This window comes from Mastigoproctus giganteus, chromosome 1 (genome assembly GCF_048544385.1).
Source record: "Mastigoproctus giganteus isolate SK-2022 chromosome 1, ASM4854438v1, whole genome shotgun sequence".
NCBI classification, from domain to species: domain Eukaryota; kingdom Metazoa; phylum Arthropoda; class Arachnida; order Uropygi; family Thelyphonidae; genus Mastigoproctus; species Mastigoproctus giganteus.
In genome coordinates this window covers 257032775-257055854 of record NC_143575.1, presented here as the reverse complement: position 1 = coordinate 257055854, position 23080 = coordinate 257032775, and the positions used below count along the sequence as shown (strand labels likewise).

At 36.8% G+C, this 23080-nt stretch overlaps 1 protein-coding gene across 4 annotated transcripts in view; it reads left to right on the top strand.

Moving 5' to 3' along the window:
* LOC150091807 (uncharacterized) overlaps positions 1–23080 on the top strand; it is a 167689-nt gene that overhangs the window by 65777 nt on the left and 78832 nt on the right. For all 4 annotated transcript variants that reach the window (XM_090377064.1, XM_090377079.1, XM_090377072.1 and 1 more), the window contains 2 exons: positions 16085–16146; positions 18769–20263. In XM_090377064.1, coding sequence (XP_090233190.1) covers positions 16091–16146; positions 18769–20263 — 1551 coding nt within the window. In that variant the 5' untranslated portion in view covers positions 16085–16090. The remainder of the gene's footprint in view (positions 1–16084; positions 16147–18768; positions 20264–23080) is intronic.

Below are 23080 nucleotides of genomic sequence, written 5' to 3'. Positions count from 1 at the left end.
TCTACATAGGGATACTTTAATTTTAACAACCCTGTATATTAAATAAATAAAAAAAATGTGTGCTCAGCTGAGCTTCAACTGTTTTTTTTTTTTTTTCGCCAAGCTGTGGCACTAGACATTCTGAATATGTTAACTGGCAACTGAATGTAAAGAACTGGTACTTCGTTATGACGAACATTGCTAAATAGAAAACATATTAGATACTGTGTGAATGCGTAACATTAATGGAATTCTCTTTTGTTCCTTTGCGATAAATATTGACTCCCTCTCTCTCTCTCTCTCTCTCTCTCTCTCTCTCTCTCTCTCTCTCTCTCTCTCTCTCTCTCTCTCTCTGTATTAAGTTATACAAATCTTATGAAAGAAAACATTATATAATATAAATTTTAATAAAAATGAAACATTTGAAGGCTAATATGTCACCAAACGTCCAGTTTTTGTTTGTATTTTGTCATTAAGTTTTGTATTGCACCTGTAATGAAAAACCTTGTGAGAGGCTTTGAAGTTCAGAATTTTTTGTTTAGTATTAGCTATGCCCTCGAAAACGAGTAGATTTATTGAATTAAAAGGAAATGGCTTGAATGATAATGCTAGTATTGTCCGTTGCTTATCAGTTTATGAAAAATTTGCTAATCATGTTATCAGAATCCACAAACCCTGTGGTAGCGTACACGTTCGCATGCACAAACGTTGCGTGTCCGAATCCTTACGCTGTCACGAGAAAAGCATGACCCACGATTAACCTGGTGATGCGTGTAGATGTTGTAACAAGGAAGTTCGCATCCTTCTGCCACGAGCAGTCCCTCCCTGACGAGCAGTCCCTCCCTGACGAGAGAAACTTATTACTTCTGTAAATGGTGGAATTTAAGATGTGGCTCCTCCGTAGCCAGGTGGGAAGGAGCAGCAGTGCGTAGCACACGCTTCTTGATTAGACTGGGGTTCGAGTCCGTGACCACCAAATACGGACGATGCGGAAAGGTCAGGGAATGACCACCGCATATCCACGGAGCAATATGGTCTTAGTTGCTAATGCTCTTAAAACCCAACAACAATTTAAGATGTTGATTGAACCGCAAATGTAATCTTGTATAAAATGTGATTTAATATACTTAAGATTAATTAATATATCAGAATATTTGTAATCAAATTTTAATTGGTTACAGTATTATCGTTTTTAGCTAATTAAGGCAGAAAATAAATATTCTGTTTGTACTCCGGGATGACTTCTTGATCAGAGGAGTAAAAAAAATAGAGAGAATAGAAGAAACAGCACCATATTTAATAGTCACGCGAGCTTGAACCATGGTCACTCAAAGCATGTGTACTTGTGTATCTACCATACTTCCTGACCGCTTGGCCATTCAGCAGCCAAAAATAAGTGAAAAGTTTTTATAATGGCCACCAAATGAGTCACGATTGAAGCGCCATCTAGCATTCAGTAAAGTGAGAACAAAAAAATTATAGAAAATTAAGAAATCAAAAATAATGAATGAAGGATTAAAAACTAATACATCATATGGACACGGACTGGTATGAGCTTTCTACAATCTAACAAACAGTAGACGCTCAATAAGATAACCTCTATACATTCTCCCAGTTAAATATAAGCAAAACCATAATATACATTTAAATATTATTGATTTGTTTTTATAATTTTATACTGCAACTTTGATAATATCAGATAAATTTAAATTTTAGTTGGGGTGGAAATCCGCAGGTTACAGTGCATTGGCCCATCAAACCGGTGTGGTGACACTAGAAAAATTCTAAGCTTAGGGTTAAATGTAGGTTCCCTCATTGAATGCTAGATGGCGCTTTAATTGCGACTCAATCGGCAGCTATTACAAAATCTTTTAATTTTTTTCTGGCTGCCGAATGAATGATTTTTAGGAATGTGTTGATTAGTAAGTCTTTTATATATGATGTAAACACTTCATGGCAGCCTAGTCGGCACAATATTTCTCAACCAGCCACTTGTTTGGAGAGATCTGGATTCGATTCGGGTGGACGACTGGAGGAATTTCTGAAACTCTTCTTTGAGGCTGTAGTTATTAGTAAAACTGATAACAAGAACGAGTATAGATGAGTTGTTCATTTTTATTGGCCATTTGTTCTCCCAAAATACTCTGGAGTAGCGGAGGAATCCATATAAGATTAATGGATTTATGTTATGTTTTGTTAAATTAAATTAGCGGTTATTATTATTATTAGATTAAAACGTGTATAGGCATAAAATAGCTACTAATGTGCCTCGAGGCTTTTATCTCATTAATGAGCACAAACTAACATAAACCTAAAATTCAACTACACAATCCTTTTGCTTTCACGCAAAGTCAGATAGATTTCTAAAATATAAATAACCTAAATTATAATTTATTTCATGTTTGTATAATGGTTAACGTTATTGTATATTATTATTAATATAATCGTTACATTCTCAGAAACTAATTTTTTTTACATTCATTACTAGTATCAGGATGTGGATTATGGGTTGGTGGGTTTGGTCACAGTCAAGTTAGAAAACATGCCTTATGAATAACGCCAATAGCAAAGAAAATGATTCAAAATTCAGTTAATATTTCATGCCATACAAATCTAATAAAATAAACACATTTTGCTTTAATTGTAATGAAAAACATTTATTCATAAGAATACATTTGTAAACGAAATGAAATAAAAACGAGCTTTTAGAAATAAATTCGTCAACCATACTAAAAGTTTTTATTCTTCATTTAATTAGATAGTATGAATCAGAGCTGTAATACTCAATATGTTCTACGTTGATAATGATATTAGTAAATTAATAAGAGGAGTTTACCTCAATATAGTACGTGGAACACTTCCGTATGATACCCTCTGGAGGGTATCATACGGAAGTGTTCCACGTACTATATTGAGGTAAACTCCTCTTATTAATTTACTAATTCTTCATTTAAGAAAATTTGTTGATTTAATTTATATTAATTTTGTCATCAGTAGTTCTGTTACGCTGTTTTAAATCTTTTTAAAAATTATTTTTTTAAAATAAAATTTCCACAGAACAAAATTGAGTAACCCCCTTTTTTTTCTCGCCCTTCCTAAATCGACGAGCGTAGTGACCTTCAAATGTCCTCTGAAAGTTCAGCAGTCAGTGGATTAAAATGCACTGCCAAACTGCTTTGCAGAAAAGAACAATAAGTAGTATTGAATTAAATTTCTGAATTATTTCATAGGACGAAACATTAATTATACTCGGTCCACGTTAGGAGGATGCTTTTATTTTTGCAGGAAATAAAATTAATAGCAACGTTGGAAGCATGTTGTCGTTTATCATGATAAGAAAGATAAATGATTTTTTTTTTTTTTTTTAATTTGTGACGCGAAACGATATTCTCTACCGACGGTGTTATTTACAAAGATAATTACAACGGAGAGAGAGAGAGAGAGAGAGAGAGAGAGAGAGAGAGAGAGAGAGAGAGAGAGAGAGAGAGAGAGAGAGAGCCAGGTCTAATCGCACTGCAGCACACACGCATTAATATAATAAGTACACAATAAAATCCCCTTTTGCGACATTAAGGTTAGCATTTTGTTGGAGGGTTAATATTCAATGGAGGATGGGTGAAAAACTGCTAGTAACAGCATTTCCTTTCGTTTTCAAAACTTGTAATCTGTTTTAGTTGAGCCTTGCTCGTTAAAGCTGTTGGCATTTTGCCAGCATGCAATGGAAAGCATTTACAAATCGGATCAAGTATCTGAAATCTGTTTTGGAAAACAGCGATAAACAGGAAGCAAACAGTAAAGCTTATTTTCTTTTTTTTTTTTTTTTTTTTTTTCATATTTTTTTACTGAAACAAGATGAAGTATGTACACAATTTACAGTTTCCCAAGACTTGTGCTGAAGGGAAAGTAACTGTACCATTTAAAAGGAAATACGAAACCCACCATTTTGTTCACTGTTAATATTTAATCGATTTAAAAGCTGTGTGCGTGCACTTTAACTTATCATTTTCAAGCTTCCAAACCGTTAAATCAATAACCTAGCTTAAGCCTGAAATTTAGCTTTGAGAACTGCACGCAACTTCCAAATGGCAATATGTAACGTCAGTTCTGACTACGGTTGCCACCTCTTCAAAAAATTTGACCCGGAAACAATTTGTGTGTTGTGTATGTGGGGCACGGGGGTCGGGGAGAAGAAGTGTTGAACACAATCTTGGATTTCCTTTATTTTTATTTTTTTTTCATGTAAAAATACACTTTTTTTTTTAGTTTTACAGATTTATTTATAATGAAAGTATTAATTTGTTGAACGTTACCTGTTAGGAAAAATTATTATTATTTTTTTCTGCGATAATTATTTACTTGTATAGATTTCAAATTTTCGGTTTAGGATATCATAAGCGCTATTCAAAACATTTCCGTGCATGATACAAGTATTAATTGAGCAGTTTTGTAAATTATATTCATTTCGGAATGCAGTTGCGCATTTCGAAATGAAAATTCTTCTTCATTAGGAATTTTCCATTGTACAATGAGTTTCCCTCGACCTAAAAAAAAAAACAAAAACTTTTATTGTTCTAGTCTTTTTCGCCACAGTGCTCTGTTTTTTGTATCTTCCTCTCTCTCAGTCCTCGTCTTTCCATGGCCTTATGGACTCCATCCATCCACACCTCCCTTGGTCTTCCTTCTTCCTGGTGCCAATCAATTCATAATCACTTTTGAAAGTCTATCCTTTTCCATTCTTCTGGCATGTCCATACCACCTCAGCTTTTTTGTTTCAATTACCTGGATTATATCAGTTTTCACTTCCATCATTCGTTGAATCTGTTCATTTCTTCTTATTTTCTCTAGTCTCGATTTTCTTGCTACTCTTCTCCAGTAGTCTATTTCTGTTGCAAGCAATTTCCCCTGTTGCGGTTTATTCACTGTCCATGTTTCTGCCTTATAGAGCATAATGCTCTGTACTGTTTGGTAGATAAGTCTCTTTGTCTTACTGAGTATATTCCTACTCCACAGGATTGAATTCAACATACCTATCACTTTCCTTCAATCGCTAATTCTCTTATCCACTTCCACTTTAGACGATCCATCAGCCTGTATTATCGATCCTAAGTATTTAAAGTTATGTTTATATCCTATCCTTCTATCTCCAGAATTACTTCTGCTTTCGATGTTGAGTATTCCGTCTTATCATAATTTATCTTTATTCCCCATCCTCTAATGTCTCCACCAATTTCCTGCACATATACTCTGCATCATTCATTTCTTGTGCTACCACCACCTGATAATATAAGCGAATAGTAAGTTGAATATGTACACATTGTCCTCAACAGGAATGCCCATATGTTTGCATTTTCTGGACCATTCTTTTAGACATATATGGATATAGATCTTAAAAAGAGTTGGTAACATACAGCAGCCCTGCGGAAGACTCTTTGAAGTAGTAAACTCTTGGGATAGTCTTTGCCCCATTTTGACTATACATATGTTGTCCTTACACATAGTCTTAATGATATTTATCAGTGGTTCACTGATAAACGCCTGCTTTAAAGCTTCCCATAACAATTTTCTAGGCACATTGTCATATTCCTTCTCTAGATCCATAAAGGTCTTTCCAAAATCTTGACATTTCTCATACATTTTTTCAAGAATTTGTCTTAGTGTGAATATATGGTTTACACATGATCTGCCTGCTGTAAAACCGCATTGTTTTTCTGATTCCTGGAATTCCTTTTCTAATCGACTTCTTATAATCCTTCCCATGGTTTTCATAATGCGGTTTATTATGCAATGAAAAAATAAAATGAAATGAATTATAAAATGAAAAAAAAAAGCATGCACAGCGTAAAAAAAAGAGGTATTTTCGAAATTAATTTTTATTTTAACAACGACAGAATAAAAATTAACATCGTTCAAAACAGTTCTAATACTTGTGTTACATTTCATTTCATTTTTTTAGTAATCCAAGATGCATTAAAGTGATTGCATTTTATTAATATTTAGGATATTACAATTTATTATTTTGGAAAATTACGTGATGTAGATGCCCATTTAATATACTTTTATTACTATAGTATTATATAATGATATAATTTATATACACTCACTGGCCATAAAAAATTAGAAACCTTTTTGCAATCAGTGTCAACAAATAATATAATTAAACATACTGTACGTGTAAGTTCTGGGTCTTTTTAGTCGATCCAATCATGGGGAAAAATGGGTAATCTTTTAGATTTTCAGAAAGGTGTTGGAGCACGTTTAGCAGGAGCCACAACTGAGAAAAGAAAGGAAATTGCTGCTGTGTCGAAAGCAGCAGTTTCGAATGTATACAATGAGTGGAAGACGAAAGAATAATGAAGCTCTAAAAGTAAGAAATGTACTTTCTCAGAAAGTTTATACTCCAAGAATGAACCCTCCAGGAATTTCAAGCGAATTATGCATCAGAATAGAAGATTCAGTGGCCAGCAAATGATTACAAATATCCAATGGAAAAATGGTCAAATTTGGAGCTGAACTTCATCAGACACCTATTGGAACCCATGTTACGAATTATACAAGCTGTAATTCGAGCAAAATGTTGCCTTGCTAGATGTTGAATAAATGTTTCTAAGTTTTTTGGCCAATAATTGTAATTATTCTATTATAAACTAATGTAATGTATATAATAATTAGTATATATTAATAGATATTTAATAACAATGTCAGTAAAATCATAGAACCAAATTCTTTTGAATATTGTATTTTAAAAGCTGTAATTTCGATATTGCTTTCATCGTTGTACTTCTATTTTGTGTATCACGATTTGTGAAACTTTGTAACGTTTTTAAATTTTGTTGGTGGATAACTTGAAGAAACTGCACGTTTGGTTCGAGTTATTCTGTAAGTTAATGAAACCCTTTTTTTATCGAATAAAATGCTTTACTTGCGATAAAAAAACGTGCACGCGTGCTTTATTTAGTGAATCTTTTCATTTCGGGTAAACGAGAATGGGCAAATATATTTCTGCCTAAATTATCCCAGTTCCATTTTGGTTATTTTGATAATCGCTAGTGTTGATGCGTTAGAATCCAAAGTATCCTTCGGGGTGCTTGCCGTGTGCATCATCTAGCGTTCCTACGAAAACTAATTATCTTCAATTATGTCTCGAAACGGGCAATAATTTTCGCTAAATGAGCTGCTAACAACTTTCTCCTCTAAATGCTGAATAATCAAATTCAGATAATTTCAGGGATTTTGTCAATTTGCAAGTAAACGAGTTTTATGCGAAACAAGTAAATGTACAAAAACTTTTACAAAAAAAAAATCTTGTTGACTGTTGTTACGAAAGTTCATCACCGAAATGAAAATGAAAAAAATGTACAGTTTTTGTGTTATATATTTTTGTGTTATATTTATTTTAGTTTAAATTTTTTTTAATAAACAAACTGAGAATCACAATTAATAGTCATTCCATCGCATCTATAGTGAATATTAATGTGTTTTTCCCTATATCCTTGTAAGGAATCTAGAAAAATGTCAAAAAAATGTATAAATATAAACAGGTTTCTCTGCAGAACGACAGCCAAAAAGTGGAGTGTAGTGAAATATAGGAGATTTTAAGTCGAAAATATTATACAGAATCGGGCAGAAACATTTACCTATTTTAAAACGCGCCATATCGTAGCAATTGCACGGGAGCACTGTCGTTTGTGTCCTGGAGTGGAGTACACTAAAGCATTCAGTAAAAATGAATCAGTGGTCGAATAAACATCTTTTTAAAATCAGATGACTCTGTTGTGACCACTCAACTTGAATTTAGGCACCGTTTCAACGCCGGAAGAAATGGTAGTGCTCCAAGTCGAAAGAACGTAACATACAGTACTGGATTTACAGATCCATTATTTCGTAAGACAAGACCACAGCGTTTGTTACAGATGTGAAACCTCCAGGTTGGATGCGTACGGCACGTATTCCATTAAACATTGAATGAATCAGAGCAACGCTACAATGTCCATGAACATCTGTTGGTTATAAATCAAGACAACTGAACATATCCGAAAGAACTCTACGCCGTATCGTGCATATCGAGTGAAAGTTCCATCCTTATAAAACGCAAATGGTTTACTTCTTAGTGATTTGGATATACTTTTGAATTTCTGCAACTTACAGAAGTGAACAATGATGTAGATGTAATCAAGCGTTTATTTATGAATGACATGGCCACTTTAATTTGAATGGGTATGTAAATAAACAGAATTTTAGATATTGGAGAGCCGATTACCCACATAAGTCAAAAACTACTTCACAGCCAAAAAGTTATCGTTTGTTATTGGGTGTCTACTTTTGGCAACATCGGTTTTATGAAAATACGGTACTAATAGTTGTAACTGTTCTACGCAAAATCCATACACCAAAATAACTTGAACCCTGTATGTAAACATGCTGCAAGAATTTGTAGAGGGAATTTTCACCATTAATGACCTTCCATTGACTGATAATCATATCCACAGTTTTTCTAATGATAGCACATTGCATTCCACCTTCCGTCGTTGCCCTGCACAAACAGCTGTAACTTCTCGAATATCCGCTACCAATTTTTTAAATGCTGATCTCCAGTGGGGGGCAGAGATAACAGTTAATTTCAATCCTTCTAAAACTCAGTCCTACCATATCTCGCAAAAAGGATTCTTCTGCTCCTATACTTATCTTCAGTGACACTCAGATTTCAACACAAGGTCATTTATCTCTATTAGGGAGCCCTCGTAGGTAGGATCGCCGTACTTCCCGGTGGAAAAGACCCGAGTTCGAGTCTCGTCGATGAGGAATTTTTATGGGCCTCTTTCACAACGTGGCTGAGTTAGTCGGTCTCGGGCAGCATGGTTTTTTCTCCCGGAAACTTGGGTTTTTCGTCCAACAAAACAGAAAATCGACCTCAGAACACATGCAATTCACAGACAGTATACGCGGAGCAATTTGACATTAGTCGCTGATGTTCCTAAAACCCTACAACAACAATTTCTATTAGGGATTACTCTGACTTCAAATCTCTCTTGGCATCAGCACATCATAAATATTGCTTCCTCTGCATCTAAAAAACTGGGGTTTCTCTTTTGCTCTTGACGTTACTTTTCTTCTAAAAAGATATTCACTCTATACAAATCTGAAATCCGTCCTACCATGGAATATTGTTCCCACGTGTAGGGCGGTGCCCGCATAGCCTTTCTTGGCCTTCTAGACTCCATTCAAAAGAGGGCAGTTAGATTAATTAATGTCCCGTCTCTTACAAAGCCTCTCCACTCATTGCCTCATAGATGTTCTCTTTCTGCCGTTTACCTTTTCTATAGATACTTCCATGGGCACTGTTCGTCTGAATTGGCTTCTATAATTTCCGCTCTCACTTCCAAACCACTTTAAACACTTGCCGCAACCAGTCAACATCCTTTTACAACCCAACTTCATACTCACAGAACCAACTTTTTTTCTTCCTCATTTATTTCTACAATTTCCGTTTTCTGGAACAGCCTCCCTTCACACGTATTTCCCGAAAATTACAATATATAGCAATTCAAGTCTAATGTCAACAAATATCTTCTTTCATCTCAACCTTCAACCCACGCATGGCACTAATACTATAGGTTTTAATACCTTTCGTGTTTGGGAATTTCAAGCAAAAAAAAAAAAAAAAGAACGAATTGTCTGGTTTTAACAGGCCGGGGCTACGGCACATTCCACAAGACTTTCCATGGACAGTTTACGAGAAATAATGTCACCAGAAACATTATACAGTGGTCAATGTGAGAATACGAGTAGAGGATTGTGTTCGCAGTTGTGGTGGCCATTTATGGGACACCATTTTCGAACGCCGAAGAGTGTAACATAAATGTTTTTATGTATATTATTAAACTGTAATAACAATAAATGTCTCCTCTAATTTGCACAGTAGTGATTTCAATAAATGTCTCCTCTAATTTGCACAGTAGTGATTTCATTTTTAAAATGGGTAGTTGTTTTTTCCCAAACCTGTATAAACAAGTATCTCATTGTCAAATGTTACAGAACGTTTCGTGTTATGTAATGCTTGATAGTGGGATACTTGTAATGGAAACTCACAACATTTAAAAATATACAGATGCTATTCACAAGTGCTAAAGCTGATAAAAATCCCATGTCGCAAAATATAACTTATATTCCCTTCACTTTATCGATGAACTCAACTGACGTCTCATTCATATAAATGAGATATAATTTGAAGAACAATAAAGGTAAGGAAATGCGAAATAGTAAATGCAGCTAAAGAGCTGATTCTGTACAAATCTTAAATCCGTCCTAATTATGAATTTTGTTCTCTCAGCTCTCGGGGTAAAAAAAGTAAAGTGCAGCCATTATCAACCCACTGCAGGATGGAAGCCTCCTCAACAATTCATGCTGAAATGGACCATAATCTGCCACGCTGGTCCAGTGCGGGTTGGCAGATCGACCGTATTCAGCAGTCAGGGGCTTGAACCCCGGTCTACTCAAAGAGCGTGTGCTACTGCACTCCCGCGCCTGCCCACTCTGCTACGGAGGCCTTTTCTCGGGGTAGCGCCATCAAAATCTTTCTCTCAAGCCCCTGAAGCAAGGATACCAAACTCAGAAGTGTTTGTGGTTAGCACAAACAGTTCTTAGGAGTCTAGCGGGTGGCACAATCGGTTCGAGGGCTACTCTAGTATGAACACGACACACTAGTGTCATTTATCGAGAAAATGATATGAGTTTTATTTAAATATTGTATTCGTGTATTTCTTTTAATTAAGTATCACCATTTGTCGTTATTTTCAAATAGGTTTAACAAAGTTAACCTGTGAAAATTGACAACACTTGGGAGAACTGCACAACGAAATTCAGAGGGTCAACAGTTTGATATGCCTATTTAGACTCTATCCAAAAGACTGCAGTCAGGTTAATTAATGACCCTTCCAATCCCTCTCCACCCTCTGTCGCACAGATGTTTACTTTCTGCTGCATGTATTTTCTATAGATATTTCCATGGATTCTGTTCTTCCAAAATGGCGTCTTTAATTGCACCTCTTCCTAACATACATCAACTATTCAGTATCTATTCACTCTTCACCTGGAAACTCATTGAACTAACTTCTCTTTTTCATTCATCTGTTACACTTTTGTTCTATGGAACCACTTTCCTTTGCATGTGTTTCCTGAAAATTACAATCAACAGAAATTTAAGTGCAATGTTAAGAAGGTTGTCCTTTTTTGGATTCTCAACACCACACACACACACACACACACACACACACACACACACACACACACACACACACACACACACACACACACACACACTATTAGCGTACTAAAGGGTTCCAATCCTTTTAGCCTTTGGAATGACCATAAATCACCGTGACTAAGATGGATTCTGGCCTTCATATATTTGTATTTATTAATAAATAAATATTAAGATTTTAAACTTTTTTTTGATTAGATGCTTTATTAAGGGATCTGGTCCCATGTCTGGTTTTTGGAGATTTTTATCCTAAATTTCTGTAGATTATTTAACACACCAAAATTGTGTAAAGTTTTGTCGAAAACATTTCGGAAATGATAATGGTTATTTTCCGAGAGAGAGAGAGAGTAAATCATTGCGCTTTTACTCGTATCATTACTATTTCTTTAAACTTTAAAAACAGTAAAACTTACTGAGAGGATAAAATATATTGTACTGCCTCTCAAGAATACTATGCAGATTAATTTAATTATGTAACTAATTAAAACTGAAAGGGAAAATTGATTCGTCTAAATTAGTATTCTCACAGCTGTATCAAATGGAGAGAAAATTAACTTTTTTTAAGCATTTGGATTCAGATAATTAACATAGTTCGCAAAACTAAGTTTGAATAAAAACAACTGCCTTCGTTCATTAAAACAGTTTAATTTTCCTCCTCACACACAAGAGAATTTCTTTTAATTGCATTTTAATTTATATTGTAAGCAACAAAATAGCCATGTGGAGACGTCAGTATTAATTGCAATTTTTATCAGTGTTTATGATTTATAATAATTTCCTCAATGACTATTTTTATGCTTGTTAGTTTGCTATGTTATACCAGAATTATTTGCTGGATTCCTGTAGAAACAATGTTAAACTAAAGTTTTTTGAACATGCAATTTATGAAATTCAAACCCATGTTCTATTTAAATCTTTTTGTTGGCATATTCTCTAAGTTCACTCCCCGTGAACAGATTTTAATGAAATTTTTTATTTGGCTCATTCGGAAACATTTATGGAGCTATTTCTAATTTCACTAAAAGTGTATTAAATAAAAATCATACATTTGCAGGTGCTTCAGCTTATATGCTTAATGCGTCTCTTGTCTTCAACACGTCCGTCCGTCAGTATGCATGTAATAATTTGACTCTTAATGGATGGATTTTCATAAAATTTTATATTTGGGATTTTAAAAATATTTGTTGAGACACCCAAAATTTAATTTATTATTATTATTTATTTTATTTTATTTATAATTTATTTATTTTTGGTTTAAACCCCCCAAGCACGAGAGATATATTAGAATTTATATTACTTAGTACCGTCCATGGGTTGAACGTTGAGAAGATGAAAGAAGATATTTGTTTACATTAGACTTGAACTGCTGTAGATTGTAATTTTCAGGAAATACATATGAAGGGAAGTTGTTCCAGAAAACAGAAATTAAAGGAATAAATGAGGAACAAGAAAAGTTGGACAGTAAAAAGATACTGGCTGGTTACGACACGTATTTGGAGTGGTTTGGAAAAGAGAGAGAGAGAGCAGGAATTATAGAAGCCAATTTAGAAGACCAGTGCCCTGGGAAGCATCTATAGAAAAGGCACGTAGCAGAAAATGAACGTCCAATCAGACAGAAAATTGAGAGACTTTGTTAGAGATGGATCGCCGACCGGGCTAGCCGGGTGGGTAAAGTGCCTGCCTGGCAACCCAAAGGTCGCGGGTTCGAATCCCGCCTCGGGCTTGGATCAAAGTACTGCAAAAACCTTGGGAGGTGCATTATGGCCACAGAAGCCGATGCACCAACAACTACCAAAAAAAAAAAAAAAAGAGAATGATCATTAGCATAACCCCTCTCAAGCTTCTGGAGCCTAGAAGCTTGAGAGGGGTTATGGGGACACCGCCACAGATGAGACAACAATATTTCATCGTAGGACTGATTTGAGATTTGTACAGAGTGAGCAGCTGTTTAGAAGAAAAGTAACGCCGAGAGCGAAAGAGAAAACCTAGTTTTTTAGATGCAGAGGAAGCAGTATTTGTGATGTGCTTATAACAAGATTGATTAGAAATCAAGGTAATCCCTAATAAAGATATGCAATCTTGTCTAGAAATCCGAGTGACATCGAAGATAAGAATAGGAGCAGAAGAATCCTTTTTGCGATATATAAGACAGGATTGAGTTTTAGAAGGATTGAAATTAACTAAGTCATTTTTGCCCTCTGGAGATAAGCATTTAAGGAATTGATAGCGGATATTCGGGAAGTTGAAGCTGTTTTTGCAGGTTAAGGTTTCTTAAGCTGGATGAAGAAAGGCAATGTGCTGTCATCAGCAAAACTGTGGATAGGATTTTCAGACAATGGAAGAAGATCATTAATATACATGAGAAAAAGAGTGGTAGAAAGAACTGAACCTTGGAGAATACCAGCATTAGCGAAGAAATTATAAGACAGTTGGCTGTCTACCATCACCCCCAGTGGGCAGTTAGAGAGAGAGAACTGGATACGCTACAAAACACAGTTGGAAAACCAATACCAAACCAAACTATTATATTAGGCCACCCGAATATTTAAATTCATATGCCGTGTGTGTGTCTTATGTCTGTTAATTGTATGTGTTCTATAGTCGATTTGTCTGTTTTTCTGGACGAAAAACCCGAGTTGCCGGTGGGCGGGGGGGGGGAACCTTGCTATCTACGTCTGAGACCGACTAACTCAGCTACGGAGTGAAAAAAAGCCCATTAAAGGTCCTCGCGTTATTGACGAGATTCGGACTTGAGCCTTTTCCAGCCGCTGTGGGGAGGACAGTGACCATACCACTAGGCTACCCGCACAGCATTCGGCAAACCATAAGATGGAAGATTATTTAAAAGGCCTTTATACCAAACACAACTGAAAGCCTTTGAACTGTCAAGAGCAACTGCTCGAGTCTCGCCGAACTTTTCCATTGAATTTTTCCATAGATGTATAACATAAGCCCCTTGAATCGACACTGACGGAATCCATACTGATGATGATTGATCAGATGTGCGGTTTCAAGATAGTGTAGGAGTTGGTGGTTAATGGAATTCTCCATTACTTTAGAAAGAGCAGACGTAAGTGAATGGTGATGGTATCTTCCCCATTGGAAAAGCTACCCTTACTAAGTTGTGATTTGAATTGCTTAGAGGACCACTAATATTGTTCATGTACTTGGATGGGTTGTTGGTAAGAAAAAGATCAGGGATATTTGATATATGATAACAATTATCTGGTATTCTGATAGGTAAATGAACAAGCTGCATGAGGTCATTAGTAATTGAAAATGTCTCAACATCTTGACTAACTGGTTCTGTGCAGCTAGAAGACCAAAGCCAACTGGAGTTATGAACATTGAAATCACTGAGGAAGATTACCTTGCTGTTAGGAAAGTGAGACTGGAGAAAGTCGAGTTTTAATTAAAGGAAGTAAGTCAAAGAGTTCTAAGTAATTAGTGGAGTTGGAAGAATGATAGAGGCAGCAGACGAATTTGACAGAAAGGGATAGAGAGATTTCAAGCCAGAGGAGATTCCAAATCACTACGTTTTTGACAGGAATATCAGAACAGACATAAGCATAAGTACCACCTTTTGAAGTGAAAGGAATCATACAGTGAATAATCAGGACAACTGAGATGAGCAGTGGCTGAGGCAACCAATAATTGGGTTTCTCTCAGAAAAAGTAAGTGGGGCTTGGCAGACTTAAGTCGGATTGAACTGAGACCGCATACATTTATGAAATGAATGAAGAAGTTTAGGGAGGTTTAGATCTAGATCTTTTCGAAGATAAGTTTATTCTATTAGTTTGACTAATAGAACAAATCTCCTGAATGATGCATTCAGCGGGCAAAGTAAAAGTGGAGGGGAGAACATGTATGAATTCTTGAAACTTTTGGATTAGATATGGTGTACATATGGCAAGAATGTATCCAGTTCTTTGACATAACGTGGCCTTGGGAATGCCTCCCACATGCATACTACTCGGAGTTCCTCCTGTTACTAACTGGCAGAGTGTAGGCAGCGAGATTATACACTAGTTGATCTGGAAGCCTTTTGGAGAGTTATGAAAGTTCGGTCTGGGAGATTACATAGCGGTCGGTCTGTGAAAATCGTTTTAGAGCTGTATCCTCGAAATTTAGGGAAGATTGGATCTCGCCACGATGCCCATCATAATCTCAAAAGACATCACTCATTCTGGCATTCTTGAAGTGGGTTTCACCACTTCAAGCCTCCAATAAGCAAATTGGTGGTTTTGCACCATTTGATGAGAGCCATCTACAACTCAGTAAAGTCAGAACAATAGAAATCTGACAATGATTATATCTTTGTCTGTATATACAGTATATATATATATATTTGTACAGGTCGATCCATATGTCAGTTTGCTGAGAAATAATTTTTGAAATGAATTTAATGCTGTGTTGTTTTATTCCTGTTAAAAGTTATATTTAAATAATGTTATTTATGATATTGAAATGAATTTTTGTCAACACATTTCAGATTTTATTAAGCGGGTCTTCATTAAAATTCGTATGGCATCTGTTTAAATGCTTCATAAAAATAAAATTAATTACACAAAATATTAATTTAAATAAATAAACATTCGAACATGCCTGAAATGTAATACAATGCACAATTTAAAAATCAATTTAAAAAGTTATTCGAATTGGTCGATCCCATTTCTTTCTAATCGTCAACCCACTGTATAGTGATTATTCTGGCGTCTAATTAAGTAAACACTGTTTACACAGCAACTAATTAGTTTCTATTTATGTCTGTTTGTAAGCTTGTCAATATAAACATTCTTGATTGGTAGAAGCTTTCAATTTACGATGTTATTCTATTATTGATTTCAGGTCATCATGAGGCAACAGTACGTACGGGAGAGGAACCAACAGCCTCTAATCACAGTGCACAGGTAGGCATTGATCGCATGGAATTGTTAGAGAAAACAGTTGCACGCAAAATAGAATTTTCCACTTGCAGATTCAATTTAGAAATGCTGCTCTAAATGGCTGCTGTTCGTTGGTCACTAATTAGCAAACTAACTATTTGAAGACATTCCTGATCTAATTCATTGAAAATTTAGTAGATAATTAAAGTAAAGAGCATCCAAAGTTGGTATGAAACTTTTCATTGTTCTGTCGAAAATTCGGGCAAACTTATTGCGCTTGAAAGTTTATTTCTTCCATTGATGTACCTCAGCTCTTGCTGGATGTGCCTGGGCATTAGTTCCTCTCGGAGAGAGAGAGTTTCTCGAACCCCTTTATTATTTAGCACAGAGGCTTTCGCCAATCATCTATCCCAGTGAATCGATCAAGGTAGTAATTCACACCGTCTGGATGTTATTGTTATTTCCAGTTTTCCCGTGGGCATATTGATTTCTGAGCCTTATATGAGAAAGCGAAAAGACTTCATGAAATTGTCAGCAGAAATCTTTGTGCTCCTTCATTTTCACCTGGAGGAATCAAGCTGCGAAACTTTGCCATAATACAAAAGAGAAGTTTCTGGCTAGATATAATTGAAACCATCTTTTTTTTTTTCTTTCCTTTTTTCTTAAGAAATGCAGTATGGTTCTGAAAGGAATGCAGAATGTCTTTGGACGACTTTTGTTTCAATTTATTTGTCGCTACAAATGGATATTTTTATCCCAGTTTACCTGCGAATCCCTTAATAAGATTGCTAACATTTAATTGTTAGAGAAATCATTAGTGATAGGTATCAAAGATGGATTATGACGGCCAATCGAAAATTTCGTAAAAGCAAATTAAAATAACTAATTGATAACCAAAGTGAAATATGAATAATTTTTAGAGGCCATTGCCCTCGTGGGTAGTACACAGTTGGTATAATCACCTTCCTCCCCACACCGGGCAGAAAAGACCTGAGTTTGAATCCCGTCAGTGACACGAGGAATTTTTATGAGGTTTTTTCCACAACGTGGCCGAGTTAGTCGGTCTCAGGAAGCGTGGTTTTTTATCCCGGAAACTCGGGTTTTTCGCCCAGCAAACAGACATTTATATATATATATATATATACAGTGCAGTATGGCTTAAGTTACTGATGCCCTAAAACAACCAACCATCACGGTGGCTGAGTTAGTAGGTCTTACAAGAGAGTAGCATGGTTTTTCGTCCAGCAAATGGCAAATCGACCACAAAACACACAATTTACAAATATATATACTGTGCAATATGGGCTAAGTTGCTGATGCGCCTAAAACTCTACAATAATCGTGGAGGCCAGAATTATTGGAAAACTTCTTTTCTTGCATCCGTTTAACTTAACCATTACGACTGGATAGAGATTTGGCACTATATTACCATCAGTGCTGTTCTTCCAGCGAATTATGCTGATACTCATAGGAATAATCTCGATCTCTGCGTCAAAAGCACAATCAGAAGTGAGAGAGATTACTTTTAAATGTCAAAAGTTGGAGAAAGTTGATAGCAAGGAATGTCTGTTTTACTCTTGGATTCCCTAAGTAGTTCGAGAGATGGGAGACGCAAATTTTATGAGAACAAAATAATAGAAAACTGCGAGCACAAATAACAACAGGAGACATAGGAGTCCATTGATAAATGGTGATGTGGAAGATCATGATGTTGTCTACCCGTAGTACTTGGTACATAGCTTCTCTCATGCAGAGGAAAGAGGATGTCAATCATAAAAGTAATTGCCACTTCCCAGTAATGAGGAGTGTACGATCATGGATAATGATATCTGTCTATACCCATCAATCATTGCCGTAATTTCTTCTTTTCTGTGATACAGCTCTGGTTATAAGACTTTCCCGGGTGTTGCTTACAACTTCTTCCAAGCTCAGATACTCCCGAGAGACCAAACCGGAATGGAGAATCTGCGATGCTGTGTAATTAAGTTCGAGCGGTGCATCGTAAGCTACTAAGCAGTTTTTCTCTTTCCCTTACGCCCAGCATTCTATCAGTAAGTTAGACACTGCTGTCCTATATGCACTTATATAACTTCCTGATTATATGTTTCTATTAAGCGCTTTCAAATTTTATTTTTGGAAAATAGCATCAAATGGACAAAAAAAAAAAAAAAAATAGCAGATCCCTTATGTAAATTATAGTCAGCCAGTAAGTTTATCCCCATATCGAGAAATAGAGAACAGCAGCCAATATGGAAAATCTGAAGAGCATAATTTTAAAGGGCTTGTATAAGATAGGGATTCTTTTAAAATCAGTCAGAAAGGATTGCTGGTTTCATCGCTACTAAAAAAAGAAGACCCAACTCGCTAATAACTGCATTCTGTTCTATAGATAATTGGCCGTACAGTGTGTATGTAATATCTTTATTAAGCAAGAATATTCTGAAATTCCTATAATGGACAATACTATTGGTTTAATTCATTCAAATTTTGATCTGTGTAGCTGGAAAAGGACAAAAGGTTTGCTATTTTATTATGGGTTAAACCTTATATTAGTGTATAATACATAAAAATCTCTATTACTGTGAATTAAAATAATTAGTATTTAGTTTTGATTATTTCATTGTTTCTTATTATTTGCTTTTTCAGAGTAGCTGAGAACTTGGACAGAGATGAATATCTGACAAATATTAATTCTCTGCAAATCGCGGTAACCTCAGAAACATATCATGGCACTCAGGATATGTCTGCTGTCCTTAGTCCGGAAGACAGTACGTTAGACGACAGCTCGGGGAGTGTCAGTCCCTCAAGGGACTTGAGCAGTTCAGACGGAAGTAGTGACGAAAGCACCAGCGATGATATTCTCAATAACAACAGTAATGTGAGTTCCCCTTCAGAAGATTTCGTGATGACCAGTCCGATCGACAGCTGTCTCATGGTAAACACCTATAACAACAATATTTTCAAGTCCATTGGCCAAGGACGTGCTCTACCCACTCGTGAATTCTCTACCACTTCATCAAATCGCAGCAATGAATCTCTTACATACAATTTTACCACGGGCCAAGAACGAATCGAAAAGGAAACGCCAGTGCACCAGAAAAATATTGTCTTGCCTGATGTCCTTCCTATTTCAGAAAATTCCATATCGTTGAAAACGGAGGAACATATAACATCTGAAGATGTCAATTTTGACAAGAGAATGGCCAACGATTACCCAAAGATGATTACTAACTTTGTTACCGGATCAGGAGAAGTTCAGCATTGGAAATTAGGAAGAAGTCGAAAAAATAACAAATTTTCTCCAGAAAGGCAAGCTACCAACAAATATTTATCGAAAAATATGACTAAAGGTTATCAAAAAATGAAAAACAATACGACTGATATGAAGAGGGACAGTGTTAAAACTGAACAAAGTCCTGAAGCAGGAAAGAAGTCCATAACAAATATCCGTGCCGTACCAAACATCAGAATAACTGCAACAAACGAATCGGGAACCAAAAGTCCGAGATATTACTTCTGTGTGCCGAAGAACACTCGAAATCAACCGGAGAAAACTTCCCAACAACAACAACAACAACAACCACCTTTAAATGTTACGATGTACACCAATGCTTCCACCCAAAAGGAAACACCTGCCACGGGAATGCAGAAACTTTTGGAATTCCTCAAGCTGCCACCTGACGGTAACCACCCGAACAAGGTCCACACTAATAAAGTTGGCGACAGCGGAGCCACGCGTAAAACTACACCATCCCTTCACCCATCCGTATCTTCCGAAAAACCCTCCAAATATATCGATAGCCAAGTCGGAAAGAACAAAGAACACGTCCAGACTAGACCAGAGAGTGGAATATTCCCACTTTCGGCTAAGGATTTAAGAACTGGTAATGATAACTCCAGTTTAAAAACCCGATCCACAAGATCCAATCCGAACCGAAAACTGGTTGTCAGTCACCCTTCTGCTCAAACCAGTAATCTCTCTACTTATCCCGCCTATGGAAAATCGTCCAAGGGAAAGGAAACATCATCTCCAGATTTATTCGAAGTGTACACCATGGAAACCGCTGTGCCAAATCTCGATTGGGCCTATTGGGCTAATAGTCGAGCCTGCATCTCTAAAGACAACGAGTGGAATCGAAGGGTAAGTTATAATAGTCATAGGCAGCCGTCTGATTGTTTTTCTTTAGAACTTTAATTCATGTAAATTATACTTTCAAAAGTATCTACGTCGTATAAACGTACCGCTCCAACAGCAGCGAAATGGGCAGGGCCATTTCACTCCAATACCAGTCAGGCCCTCGTATTGATAGCTATTTTTTCAAGGGAGAAAGTTTTGTTTTATTTTTTGCACCACGGGATTTTCATCCCTAAATATAGAATTTAGCATACATGCAATTTACAGACACGAGTTAATATTGTCTCCGTGCAATCTCTAAAACGACCTAACTTTTAAGGGCAGTTGCGATGTTAAATTGGTACATAATTTGTCTATAAATTGAGTCCTTAAGGGAAAAGAAAAGATTTAATTTTAACGACGAATCGGGAACTTTCACTTCATCGCCTTTCACTTCATCCTGCTGATTCAGTCTAATCAGTAAGTCATTTCAGCTAATATGGTGCTTGTAATCGCTGTTCGTATCACCATGAGGAAACGGTCCCGATTCGAAAAACATTTTATTCATACAGTATTTAATGACACGTCAGCCCACCTTTGATCTTGATTACATGCCCTGGTCTCGTCAGTAGACATGCGTGTTAGCATGGCTATGGCCCGTTCCAGTTCATCCCAGTGGTGTTCCGTAGGTCAAGATTGGCGATCCCTGTAGGATCAAGCTTTTTCGGGCCCCTTATGTTTATACAAAGTTATTACAGGCTGTGCTATTTGATATAGTACATTCTTCTGCTGAAACAAAAAAGGGTCATCCCGCGCTGTTGATGACACAGTGTAGAAAGAATGGAATTGTCCGCAATATCAAATGTACCTCACAGTTTAAATTGTAGGAACAATGACCATAGCCCGCTCAAACAAGAAACAAACCAGACGCTAACGGTACCCCTGCCAAACTTTCAGAGTTGGGAAGACACTGGTAAATAACGTTTTCCGGAAAACCTCCAGGTCATCAGATTACAAACCGTTACTGTGATTGGTCACTGTGATATTTGGGTGTATCGCAGTTCTTATATAAAATCCGATGCATCAAATTTCTGTACCTATTGATATCAGTTCCTTCCTGAGCTTCACGTTCATTACTCGATGATCATTGATGGGATCTACGTACCGCCCTTCTGACATTTCCGGCTGTAGTAGAACCAGGAAACATTTGATGATTATGTCAGCCATCGTTGATCTAGGTGTTTCAATTTTGGTACATTGACACGAATAGGTTGATTACTATTATAAATAAATAAATAAATTTTCTGTTTATACTCCGGGACGACCAAACGGTCAGAGGAGTTCACAAGATAAATAGAATACAAGAAACAGCACCGTATTCAGTAGTCACGGGCTTGAACCCCGGTCACTCAAGGCACGTGTACTTATGCACGCGCGCGCCTGATTATGGCATCCTATGATGACCATAGGAACCCATAATTAGGATTTACTAATACGTATGTACAATTGTTTGGCTGTTGTAGGGTTTTAGACGTAACTTGGGCCAAAATGTGGCGTATATATAATATTTCTGTAAATTGCATGCGTTTTGTGGTCTGTTTGCCGGATGGAAAACCCAAGTTTTCAGAAGAAAAAAATCGATGCTACCCTCGTCTGAGACTGAGTAATTAAGCAACGTTGTGGAAAAGGCCCATTAAAATTCCTCCCGTCATCGACGAGACTCGAACGCGGTTCTTTTCCACCCGGGGTGGAGGGACGGCGATTCTACCAAAGGAGGTCAGCAAACCCTTAGCCTAGTCTGCGCGGGTAGTAGTATCGTCACCGTCTTCCCTCCCCACACAGGGAGGAAAAGGCCCGGGTTCGAATCCCGTTGATAACGCGAGGAACTTTTATGGGCTGTTTTCACTCCGTGGCTGAGTTAGTCGGTCTCAGATATAGATAGCAAGGTTTTTCTCCGGGAAAATTGGAAGTTTTCGTCCAGCAGAGAAGGAAAATCGACCAGAGAGCACACGCAATTCACAGACACAATTCACAGATGGCTCCGGCGCCTCCGTGGGCAGGAGCAGCACTGCGTAGCACACGCTTCTTGATTAGACCGCGGTTCGAGCCCGTGATCACCAAATACGGAGGATGCGGAAAGGTCAGGGAATGACCACCCCATATCCCCGGAGCAATATGGCCTTAGTTGCTAATGCTCCTAAAAAAAACCAAATAAACAAATAAATAAAATAAACAGATGGCCCTAATATAATAGTTCAGTTTAATTATAAACCCTTAGCTATAATTATGAGGGCAACCTTGAATTCAGGAAAGTCCCTTATGGACTGGAGATGTGCCAATATATCTCCATTTCATAAAGGGAATGAAAAAGGCGACATGAGTGATTACAGACCCGTTAGCTTAACATCTGTTCCAAAGAAAATAATGGAGTCACTGGTTAAAATAGTAATGCAGGACCATCTGGACAGGTATGCAATTATACTGCAATCACAGCATGGATTTGTTAAGGGTTAGTCTTGTCTATCCAGTGTGATAAGTTACTATGATGCAGTAGTCATGGAACTGAATACAAAAATTAATTCTGACATCATATACTTGGATTTCAGGAGGACTTTTGATACTGTTGGACATAAAAGACCGCTGCGCAAACTGGAGCAATGAGCCATTAAGGGCAAGTTACTGCTATGGAAGGCCTGACGTAGCCGAATGGTCAGGAGCGCGAGTGCAGTAGCATACGCTCTTTCAGTGGACCGGGGTTCAAGCCCGTGACTGCTATGCATAAAGTGATGGTTAACTGGAATAAGACAGGAGTGGTTATCAATGGCACTACTCTTTGTGGACAAG